The 10631-nt window shown below is 36.7% G+C and overlaps 2 protein-coding genes across 2 annotated transcripts; both read right to left on the bottom strand.

Moving 5' to 3' along the window:
• Positions 1 to 385: 385 nt before the first annotated feature.
• LOC140377927 (uncharacterized) lies at positions 386 to 6265 on the bottom strand. The gene is made up of 5 exons (XM_072463544.1): positions 6164 to 6265; positions 5954 to 6087; positions 4330 to 5604; positions 1727 to 2850; positions 386 to 1310 (listed from the first exon to the last, which is right to left on the bottom strand). Exons 1-5 carry the CDS (start codon positions 6212 to 6214, stop codon positions 1261 to 1263), a joined length of 2634 nt encoding a protein of 877 aa, XP_072319645.1. The 5' UTR covers positions 6215 to 6265; the 3' UTR covers positions 386 to 1260.
• Positions 6266 to 6769: 504 nt separating this feature from the next.
• Positions 6770 to 9855, bottom strand: LOC140377760 (uncharacterized). The gene is made up of 5 exons (XM_072463311.1): positions 9703 to 9855; positions 9540 to 9615; positions 7952 to 8188; positions 7006 to 7107; positions 6770 to 6922 (listed from the first exon to the last, which is right to left on the bottom strand). The coding sequence occupies exons 1-5, from the start codon at positions 9768 to 9770 to the stop codon at positions 6785 to 6787; spliced, it is 621 nt and encodes a 206-aa protein (XP_072319412.1). The 5' UTR covers positions 9771 to 9855; the 3' UTR covers positions 6770 to 6784.
• Positions 9856 to 10631: the final 776 nt, after the last annotated feature.

Below are 10631 nucleotides of genomic sequence, written 5' to 3'. Positions count from 1 at the left end.
GTTATAAACTCCCCTTTAGCTGTAATGTACTTTATATTCTATACAGTTAGGTTTTAAGTAAAATGGTTTGTTGTAATTTTTTTATTTAAAACTCATTTTGATTGCAAATGTTATTTTACTTTGTCATAAACATACACAAACTGTGTGCCAAAAGTGTTAATAGAAATGTTGCGTGTAAAATATATGTTCAAATACAGTGGCCATTTGCTACATGTTTAGTTACTCAAATCAGTCAGTTTAGAACCTCATACATAGTTTAAGTATTATAACCTTTGTTGGAAGATATGAGTATGTTTGATACAAAATACTTTAAGAAACTGGACAAAAAATGTATTTATTAGTTTATTTATAAGTATTAATGGAAAAACATATCTACAATATTTATAAAGAAAAGGTTTAATTTAATGAGCAAGTTATTTAATAAGTTGTTTCACGAGCCGGCCCACGTCAAAAACGAGATCCAAAAAAATAACAGCGGGGTGGGCGTGGTTCCTACAGCGTTGGACTAAATCACTGTGGCCAAATTCAAACTTGTTCATTAAGACATTTTCATTCATTGCACACTTTGCGTTCCTGTCAAGACTCAATAAAGTATATCAAAGTGACTTGTTTGGTCACGGGATGATTCATTTTCTGAGAAGCCGTCAGTCTGGTACTACTTTCTGTCTGATCTCTGAGTGTTCCACCTTCCATTAAACAGTTAGTTTATGACATTGCAACGGCAGCAATCCATCTCTGAAACCTATGGAAGGAATGTTTACTTTAAAAACATATGACAATGGATGTGAGGGTGTTAAACATGAATACAGGCCATCAGAAGACTCCACATTAAAGGTGAAGTTCATAGGATTAAGGCAATCACTTTTTGTAGTCTACTTTATTGTGCAGTTGGCCAACATTTAATCAAAAATATTTTGAACAGGCTGCACACCAGTGGTGCATCTTTTATCTTACATCATTGACATTTTGCTGGAGCCATCTTTTTGAAGGCATTTTTATACCGCTCAGTAAAATAAGGGTTATTTTCAATGTCTTGCATTGATAACTATAATTATGTATATATATTCTAAGAATCCAAGAATTTTTTTCAGAATAAAATTTTATTTTTAAATTCAACTGGATGGTAGAAATGTGATTTGATAATGTGAAAATAAAATTTTATTTTTATTCTGTCCTCTCTTAAAAAATGCCAAAAAAATCTGTGAAACAACAAATAGAACTCTCGCCATAACACAAATTTGAAGTTGTCCTTGCTATATCTCAAGGGTTCAGCTGCTGAAAAAGTGACTTGAAAATAGAATTGGGAGATCCTGCAGAGACAAAAGAAACAACACTTAGTTCTAATACTCATCATTTATCACAGAGGTGGGTGATGTAATCAAATATTCTATCCTAGCATGAGTACTGTTGCCTCTAAAGAGTATTACTCAAGTAGAAGTATAAAGTAAAGCAAAAAAATCACATGTAAAAATAAAAAGGTGTAATTCATATCTGGAGCAGAGCAAGAAAAACAAATGTTTAAATGTCAAAATTGTCAACGTAACGCTTTTATCACTTTTAAACTTAAAGTAAAAAGAGGAACCAAAGGTAAAAGTACTGTCACTTCAAACTGAATATATGACTCAAGTAAAAGTAAAATTAGGGTATCTGAAATATATGCTAGTAATAAGTACAAATGTATAAAAGGCTGTAAATGTAACCGCGTACTACAGTTAAAAACACCTACCATTGTTAGATTGATGCTGAGGATTTGCTGGTGTTTCGTGAGACACATTGGGGGAGTTAACAGTTGCAGATCTACTTTGCCCAGTCCGTTTATTTTCAGTATTTGATGCATGGGAGCTCGTTCTCTTGGTATTGGAAAGTTGACCCTCCACAGACTGAGGCAAAAAGGGCATCTTTGAATCATTTGTAGCAGCGGATTCATCGAGAGGGGCTGAAAACAGATGATGAAAGGATTTGGCAGGAGTATTTGCACTTCCAATGTCTCTGTTTTCTTCTTTTGAATTTGATCGCATTGCAGAGGAGGAGAATGGCTTTGGACACTTGATTCCAGTCGCGCTTTCATTATATTGACTTTGCCTTTGACTTGAATCACATTTAAACTTTTGATTACCACAAATGGATTTTTCCACTTTTTGAGGCTGCACAGTTAACGTCCGATCCACTTCTGGAGTAAGACATGTAAAAAGACTTTGAATGGCCCTAGCGCTGCCGTCTGTGTCATCTTTTCTGTTTTTGCTTTTCAGATTGGACGCTGCAGAGTTCTGACCGCTGTTACTTAGACGATCAGTACTTTCCGCAGCCACAGCGACATCTCCACGGCCGCCGTTGGCATTATTAGGACTTTGTGATACATTCTCAGGAAAGTGACTTTGCCGTGTTGTTGACTTGGCTCGATTTGAATCAGAGGTGGAGTTTTGACCATCACATTTGGCTTTTTCATAACTTAAAGCATCTGGTTTGATGTTTTTGCCAAAAGTTCGGGTTAAACTTGCAAAAAGACTTTGAAATGATTTTATAGGAGTTTCCACACTTTCCACATCCTCTTCCTGGTTTTCACTTTTTAAATCTGATGAGCCAAAGGCGGAGGCAAAATTTTGACCATTGCAAACAGTTGAAGCTCGACCATCACAAATTGATTTATCAACTTTTTGCACCCTCGGTACAGCAGTTTTTTCGCTGAAACTACTGTTCGTATTTAATGCTTGATCAGAGTCGAGATCGAGACTTGTAAAAAGACTTTGAAATGGCTTTGCAGGGGTTTTGGCTGATCCATTGTCCTCTTCTCTCTTTGAGCAATTAACACTGTCCGATGCAGAGGTGCAGACCAACAATTTACTAGGGTTACTTGTGCTAATATTATTTGTGCTTTCTGATGTGTTCACAGTAAATGGACTTCGCTTTGTTGCTAGATTTGAGCCACAATTGAGCTTTGCGCAAATAGATTTTTCACATTTTCGGGGACTTGGTGCAGCCGTTTTGCAAACGATTGGTGTCTGATTGGATTCTGGAGTGAGACTTGCAAAAATACTTTGAAATGGCTTTGCTGGAGGAGTCTTTGTACCTTTTAATTTTGACGTTGCAGGAGATGTGATCAACCCTGGACTGCTGTTACGTCGTGTTTTGGTACTCGCTCCTTGCATAGTATAACCGCTATTTGGGCTTTTTGGTGTATTCTCAGTGAAGGGAATTGGCTTTAAAGTTTGACTTGAACCGCAGTTAACCTTTTGACTATCACAACTAGATTTTTCAACTCTTTGGGCACTTGGTACATCTGGTTTGTCACTAAAACTAGTCTGAGCGGAGTCTGGAGTGAGACTTGCAAAAATACTTTGAATTGACATGGAAGGAGGAGTTTTAGCGCGTTCAACGTCTTCTTTCTGCTTTGAACATTTGAACACTGCCTTTTCACTAAGATTATTTTTTGTGGTAGTATTTGTGCTTTCTGATGTATTCCCACTCGGCGTTTCACATTTTTGGGAACTTTGTACAGCTGTTTTGTCACTGAATTGTTTGCGAACAGTCGTTATCGCATTGGATTCTGGAGTGAGACTTGCAAAAAGACTTTGAAATGGCTTTGCTGGAGGAGTCTTCGCACTCACTGCGTCTTCTTTTGTGTTTGTATCTTTTAATTTGGACGTTGCAGGGGATGTTTTCAACCCTTGACTATTTCTACTTGCCAAATCAACTTGCATACGATGACTATTATTTGGGCTTTCAGATGTATTCTCAGCAAAGGAAGTTTGACAATCACCAATTGATTTTTCACTTTTTTGGGCACTTTGTAAAGCCGTTTTTTCACTCAAACTATTGCTAACCGTTGATGCTCGATCAGAGTGTGGAGTGAGACTTGTAAAAAGACGTTGGAGTGACTTTGCAGGAGTTTTAGCAAATTCAATGTCCTCTTCGTTGTTTGAGCAATATATGTTGGCCGTTGCAGAGGTGGAGACCAACTTAGTCTGCTTACTTGTGCTGCTATCATTTCTACTTTCTGAACTATTGTGAGAAAACTGCCTTGGCTTTGATGCTTTATTTGAACCACTTTTGAGCGTGTCAACTTTTTTGTGACTTGGTACAGCTCGTTTGTCAATAAAACCTTTGCAAACAGCTGATGTCCGATTGGAATCTGGAATGGGACTTGCAAAGAGACTTTGAAATGGCTTTGCTGGAGGAGTCTTACTTGCTATATCGTTTTGGGGACTTGGTTTTTCACTAAAACTATTGCAAACAGTTGATGTTGACTTGGCAGGAGGAGTTTTAGCACTTTCAATGTCCTCTTTTTGCTTGGAACATTTTAAATTGGCAGTTGAAGAGGTGCAGACCAACTTTTTGCTAATATTACCTGTGCTTTCTGATGTGTTTCTAGGAATTGGACTTGGCTTTGTTGCTTGTTTTGAACCACATTTGATCTTTTCACTATGACAAATGGGTTTTCGTGCACTTTGCACAGCTGGTTTGCCACTGAAGTCTGGAGTGAGACTTGCAAAAAGACGATGACATTTCTTGGGAGGAGAAATCTCATCCCTTTCAATTTCTTCTCTTTTGTTTTTACTACTGCAGCCATTTTTTGAGTTTTCGGATGTATTCCCACTGAACAGACTTTGCTTTTTTTCTTCACTTGAATGAAACTTTTGCCCAGCACCATCTGATTCATATTTTTGGGCACTTTGGACAGCTTGGTTTCCACAAACACTATTTATAACAGTTGACGTCCAATCCGCAGCTGTAGAAAGACTTCCAAAAAGACGATTTAATCTCAATGTTTTGACACAAGGAGATGCTATTCTCTCTTGCTTGTTGTAGTCAAAATTTTTCAGGCTTGTTTTGCGGTCATTTCCCTTTGGGTTTTGCTGAACTGATGTCCCCTGGTTTGTAGGTAAAGGTTTGCTTAAAAATGTGTCACTTTTCAGAAAGGGTTTATCTTTGAATTGTGACAGTTTTAAATCACATTCATCAAATTTGTCTTTTTGAACTTGAGATGGGCAATGACTTTTTATTAAAGGCATATATTCCCTTTTCTTTGTAGTGATTTTCTCATCCTCTAGCGTCGAAAGCCCTACTGTCAATTCTCCTTTTGCTTTGAACTTTCCCCAAAATGTTGTTTTTTCATATTGATTGTTGTGGTATTGAGAAGCAGCAGAGTCGTAAAAAGACGGTGGTTTCTCCTGTATGCTTGGGAAAAAAGCATATTTATTATCTAATATTAGGGTCGTTTCTTTATAATTGGATTCACTTGAAGCTACAACTGCTGGGGCAATGGACGGACTATGTAGGTCACTCGAACGTATAGAAGATTTAAGGACACTGGCAATGGAATAAGGACAATCTATAACATCTAAAGGATTATCTGGTGTTTTTGATTCAGATGCTGGCGCTTCCTGACTTTTCGTGGCGGTATAGAGGCAAGGTTTGAAGAGTTTAGGTCCGAGCATGGCTTCCACAGAGTAGCACACAGACCCTGGCTGTTCCACAGCAGAAGACAAAGAAACATCAGGCTCCACATTATTGTGCGTTTGTGGCGTATTGTCCTCCTCAGCTGGTTGTTCCTCGTCAGATATCACGGCCTCCTTTTCAACAGCTGAACTTTGGTAAAAGCTCGGCCTAAATCAAACAGAAAGCAAAACTAGAAAACAATTGGCATCAAGTATACATTAGAATTAACACTAGAACAAAGACTCCCAAGTTAATGACAAAATAAAAAAGGCAGTGTTGAATTATTAAAAACTAAATAAGAACGCCAAAATTGATTTTATTAACGAATTTCCTCTCATGAAATGTATGTATGTAAATTAAGTAGATTTTTGTCAAGCTAAAAAACAAACAAACCCAAGCCAAACAAAATCACTCAATCAATCATAACTTACGTGTAGATATGACTATTCTTGAACTTGGGGTAATTGTTATTTACTCAAAAAGTTCAAACATGTATCATTTTAACCTGTACATTTACCTGGCAGTTGGTATGATAATGTCCAGTACAGTTTTGTTTTCCTCCACCACTTCAGACATATTATCAGCACGCTCAAGAGCCTCTTCTTCTGCTTTCTTTCTCAGTTCAACACGTTCATTTTCCTGTTGTATAAACTGTGTAAACACAAATCCAAAACCTATTACTCCCTTTTATTAGGTACATTTATTTTATGTGAAAAAGGTTTCTCACATCATCCAAGAGCTTCCTGGTGAAGTCGGTCAGTGGGTCGTGGGAAAACATGCACTGATCTCGTCGGCAGATGCCTTGTGTGTGGAAGAACTTGCAAGGAAAAGTCTGTAAAGCTGGAATTAAGGTAGAACTAACTGTGGTAGTAACAGCAGTGATTAGCATAACTCAGCCTGTAAACACTAAATATGGCTGCAACCTTCAGTTATTGATTAATGACTAGACAAAGATTATTTCTATTGCACAGTGAGACAATACATAGAAATACATTATCAACCAAATAAAAGTTAAAATATGGTGATTGAAGGCTTCTACATACGAATAAAGTGAACTATTGCTAAAAATGTTTTAGTGTTTATTCTTTCTTCTCTTTTTTGATTTAATAATGCCACTGTCTTTGTTATAAAAAGGTATTTTTGTTGTGTTTTAGAGTCTGTATAGTATTTAATATAATTGACTGGTAACAATTAATCAAATCTGCCCGTGCCCCTCACTGCATTGGCTTCTGCCGGGGAATGAGCGCCAAAGATATGCCATTCAATGATGCTCTACACAAAGCATTTGTCGTTTCTGTCTCTCCAGGGTGAAACAGTACTGTACTACGGTATTAGCAGTTGTCTTAATTCATGCACTTGGTGAAAGGATATCATGCAGGTATGGGCAGTTCTTCCCCTTTAAGCAAAATCCTTGGATGTAAAATTTACAGGCTGCTTTAATTAGACCGTTGTATCCCTCGATATGTTCAAATTGGCACTCTTCACCCTAACGTTCAGAAAGATAAAAACATTATTTAAACGTTATGACCAAATTGTGGGCGTCTGTTTTCAGTAGCTCTCTGGTCATACCTTGATGCATTTCCCACGAAGAAAATAAATGCAAAGCAAACGTCCGTCCACCTCCATAGAATGTTGCGCCTTGAACTCTTTTGACATGAGCGGTTTACGAGGCTAAAGAGAGACACAAGAGACACACCCGATTTACTTTTCCCCTAAACTACAAACTAAAACATTCAGCAAAAGTAAGACAACTGACGCAATATCTGTCTGATACACTTTTGAATAAGATACTTTGAACCTTATTTACTATAATAGAATTTCCTCTTTGAGTATAAAGTCTCACTTTATTTAGTGTATTGGAATTGGATTTCTAGTGAAAGTATCTTTTTTTCTGCATGAATATCAACACGTTTCGATACCTATAAAAATTTGCTAATTGTCATAGCTTCTAATTAAATTGTTTCAACATTAAGCGTCGGGGGCGTTGAACCCTCGTACGACTTCTACAGGATGATCCAGGGGTCGTTGTGCCCTGGACTCTGAACCCGTTTTCCCAGCAGAAGTTTTGGGGTTGCTTACGAAACTTGTATTCTTCCACCGCTCGCTCTGGTAACTTTCCCCTCCGTAGCATAATCAATATACTTAATTTAATCAATATAATATGGCCACAATATAACCCTAACCCGGCGCGGTCAAATAGCCCAGTTTCAGGAGACACTCTGTAGGCTCTGTAGACACTCCCTTTGGTAAAGTGAGATGAGGATAAGCCACTCAGCTGCTGCATATTGACAAATTTGGATATATTTTAACTGATATTTTTTGAAATGACAGTTATTCAGTTGGTGCTGAAAGTGGCATAGAGTGTAATCATTCACACAGTTCAAATCTCCCTTAAAGCACAAATGGTCTCTTAACTAACCCCACGGAATAAACTCCAGTCAAAGAGATGTGCAATATTTTAAGGGCATCTGACATTTCAACTGAACTTGAATAAAAAGTAGTATAACAATCTTACTTCACGCTTGGCCTTCCTGTATCTTGCAGAATTTTCTCTCCACTTCTTTCCTTTGTTTTTCTTTTTCTTCTTTTTATGGGTGTTATCTGCGTTTTCTGTATATTGGTAATTGTCACTGGAGACTCCAGGTCTTGGATTGTTGTTGGCCCAGTTAAATCTCTGGTCTTCAGGTGCTTTGGGGTCTTCATTTCTTACGGCATCAGAAACATCTGCTGCATAAGGCTGAAGACAACGCCACTGTGTAAAAGAGAACATGTTATCATTGGTAAAAAATAACTTCTATCTATCCAGAAAAGACCAGTACATTATTATTTTCAGTCTGTCGGGTGATGTTGTCGCTAAAGGAAAATTGTATTCTATTTAATAGATTTAGATTCTCAGTATCTATAGTTTTTAAAATAAGTGTAAATTTGCAATAGAGGTTGAAGCGCAACTTTTTTCCATTAGAACATGGCCTGTCAAATAATGATAACACCAGGACAATTAGTGCATTACTATGTGGCTGATAAGAATACAATTACATTGCACTATTAATAACCAAAAACATAATCCAGTCCAAGGTTTTTTTGTGTCGTCATCTGGACATTTTTGACGACTACACTTGAATCCTTTTTTACAATGACAAATGGGGGATTACATTGACTTTTTAAATTAATCCATTTATACATTTTAATTATTCTCAATAGACTGTTGCCGTTTGCTATATTACCTCTCTCTTAGGCTAGACATCCTTTTGTGATCAGCAGCGTTTGCATTAAGCCAGTGTTTGAACTCTCTTTGTTTTAGTGTGCTTGTGCAACCGCTCCTAAATTTTGTGTTTTTGAAATTAATTATTTTACTTGTTTTATCTGTATCAATGATGAATGGATTTATAATAGGTCTACAGCTGGAGTGTATTTTATTTAGATCAATATTGCAATTAGATTTACTACAGTTGTCAAGAGTATCAAAAACTAGGTACTAAGCGATACTGAAACTAGTATCGAAACTAGATACTCATTTGTGCGAGTATCGATACTTGTCTCTGTGATTTTAATGCATTTTTCCTGTTGTGAGAAGCACTTTGAATTGCCTTTTTTTTTTAAATTGTGCGCTACAAATAAACTTACCTTGACTACTAAAACAAAAATCAACCGGGCTTTTTCCTGAACAGTTTTAAAATTATTTTGACCTTTATCAGAACTAGTAGACAATTCAATACAATTATTTTGTGTTGAAACCGTCAGTCTATTGTCTAAAAAAAAAGAACAGAATTATATAATTTACATATCGAAACTGGTATTGGTATTGAAATAGAGTTTTGAAATGTTTGTAGGATGACAAGATTATAATATATGTTTAAAAAGAAGGGTTCTCAAATTCAGGAGGAGAATTTGAAAGAGAATATTATGGAGAATTTAAAGGACCAACGAAATAAAAATTAAGTATTTTGTAAAAATTTGAATGTAACTTCCAATGGGAAAATGTTTTAGGCTATTATTATTTAGCCATTATTCCATTTAAAAACTACAAAAAAACTCACTTTGATGTATTGAGCAGCCTTAGAAGGTACCGTAAATTAGGTGCATTTAGAAATGACCAGACTAACTTTGACATGAGGGCCAGTCTGCATGGTTTGTGGTTTCCTCTTTGAGCTGCAGCCTCGTCCACTCTTGAATTCATTTCTAAACAAACATAAAACATATGGTTACTAACGTTGGACCTCCATTCATTTCATTTTGTCACGGTTAAATGTACGGCAGCGTGTTTACCTGCGGCTGGGATCCTTTACAGTTCTTTCGAGATCACATAGCTGAGTAAAAAGATTAGAAAAAGCCATCGTGCATCACTAGGCATTTGTTGTTACGGGTGAAAAATGCAGCAGCTAAGTATAAAGTTGTTTACATCATCCATGTTTTTCATGCGGCGCAGCGTCCACTTCCGCTTTTGTCAAACGCGTCAGAATGGGCGTGGTCAGTCCGCCGCGAGACGAGAAACTGCGAGATTTAAGAATAAACCCACGCAAATAATGAAAGCTTAATATGAGAATAAGCTTTCATTATTCGCGTCAGCTTCTGTAGGAACAAGATCTCATTTTAAAAACATTTGTTAAAAGTTGCCAATTTCAAATATAAGGGAGCCAGTATTGAAGTATTAAATGCAGTCTTCAATTTAAGAGTAAAATGTAACATTAATAAAATATTGCCCTGATTTTTGAATTGGACATTTACTTTTACTTACATTTGTACTTTATTACTTCCCACCGATTGTTTCAGCTTCCTGTTTAAAGCAAAATGTTGGGTTGAAATTATTTAAAATGAATAGTTTGTTTTAAATTATGTAAAACAAATCACAGTCCTTTTTTTCTTCTTCTTTCTATCATTCTGAAACTCATAGATAGCCTAGTAGTTAGTATGATACAAATTGCACTGTAAACAACTCGTATTTATTTATTTATTCATTTCTCCCTGTGGCCCTCAGAGGCAACTGTTGTTGTGATTTTGGGCCTTACAAAAATAAATTGATTTGATTTGATTTTGAGGTCTAAACCAGGTCTAAATTAGGACTAGAACAAGATCAGCCCAAATTTAGACTTATAGTAGGTTAAATTTACGGCCGTGGCTGCAGAGCCATATACCTGTTTCGGGAGCCGCGACACGGTCATATAGCCTCATCATGGCTAACCCTAACCCTAACCCTA

The sequence above is a fragment of the Eucyclogobius newberryi genome, unplaced genomic scaffold (genome assembly GCF_026437365.1).
Source record: "Eucyclogobius newberryi isolate DKJ021-1_F unplaced genomic scaffold, fEucNew1.0.hap1 SCAF_4, whole genome shotgun sequence".
Classification (NCBI taxonomy): Eukaryota; Metazoa; Chordata; class Actinopteri; order Gobiiformes; family Gobiidae; genus Eucyclogobius; species Eucyclogobius newberryi.
This window is presented reverse-complemented; position numbering and strand designations above follow the sequence as displayed.

Coding starts and splice junctions, on each gene's coding strand:
- LOC140377927 (XM_072463544.1), bottom strand. CDS start 6,214: ATGTTTTCCCACGACCCACTGACCGACTTCACCAGGAAGCTCTTGGAT. Junction 5,605..5,953: donor ATTATCATACCAACTGCCAG/GTAAATGTACAG, acceptor TGTTTGATTTAG/GCCGAGCTTTTACCAAAGTT. Junction 2,851..4,329: donor ACAGGTAATATTAGCAAAAA/GTTGGTCTGCAC, acceptor TATTAGCACAAG/TAACCCTAGTAAATTGTTGG.
- LOC140377760 (XM_072463311.1), bottom strand. CDS start 9,770: ATGGCTTTTTCTAATCTTTTTACTCAGCTATGTGATCTCGAAAGAACT. Junction 9,616..9,702: donor GTAAAGGATCCCAGCCGCAG/GTAAACACGCTG, acceptor ATGTTTGTTTAG/AAATGAATTCAAGAGTGGAC. Junction 8,189..9,539: donor AGACTGGCCCTCATGTCAAA/GTTAGTCTGGTC, acceptor TCTTTTACACAG/TGGCGTTGTCTTCAGCCTTA.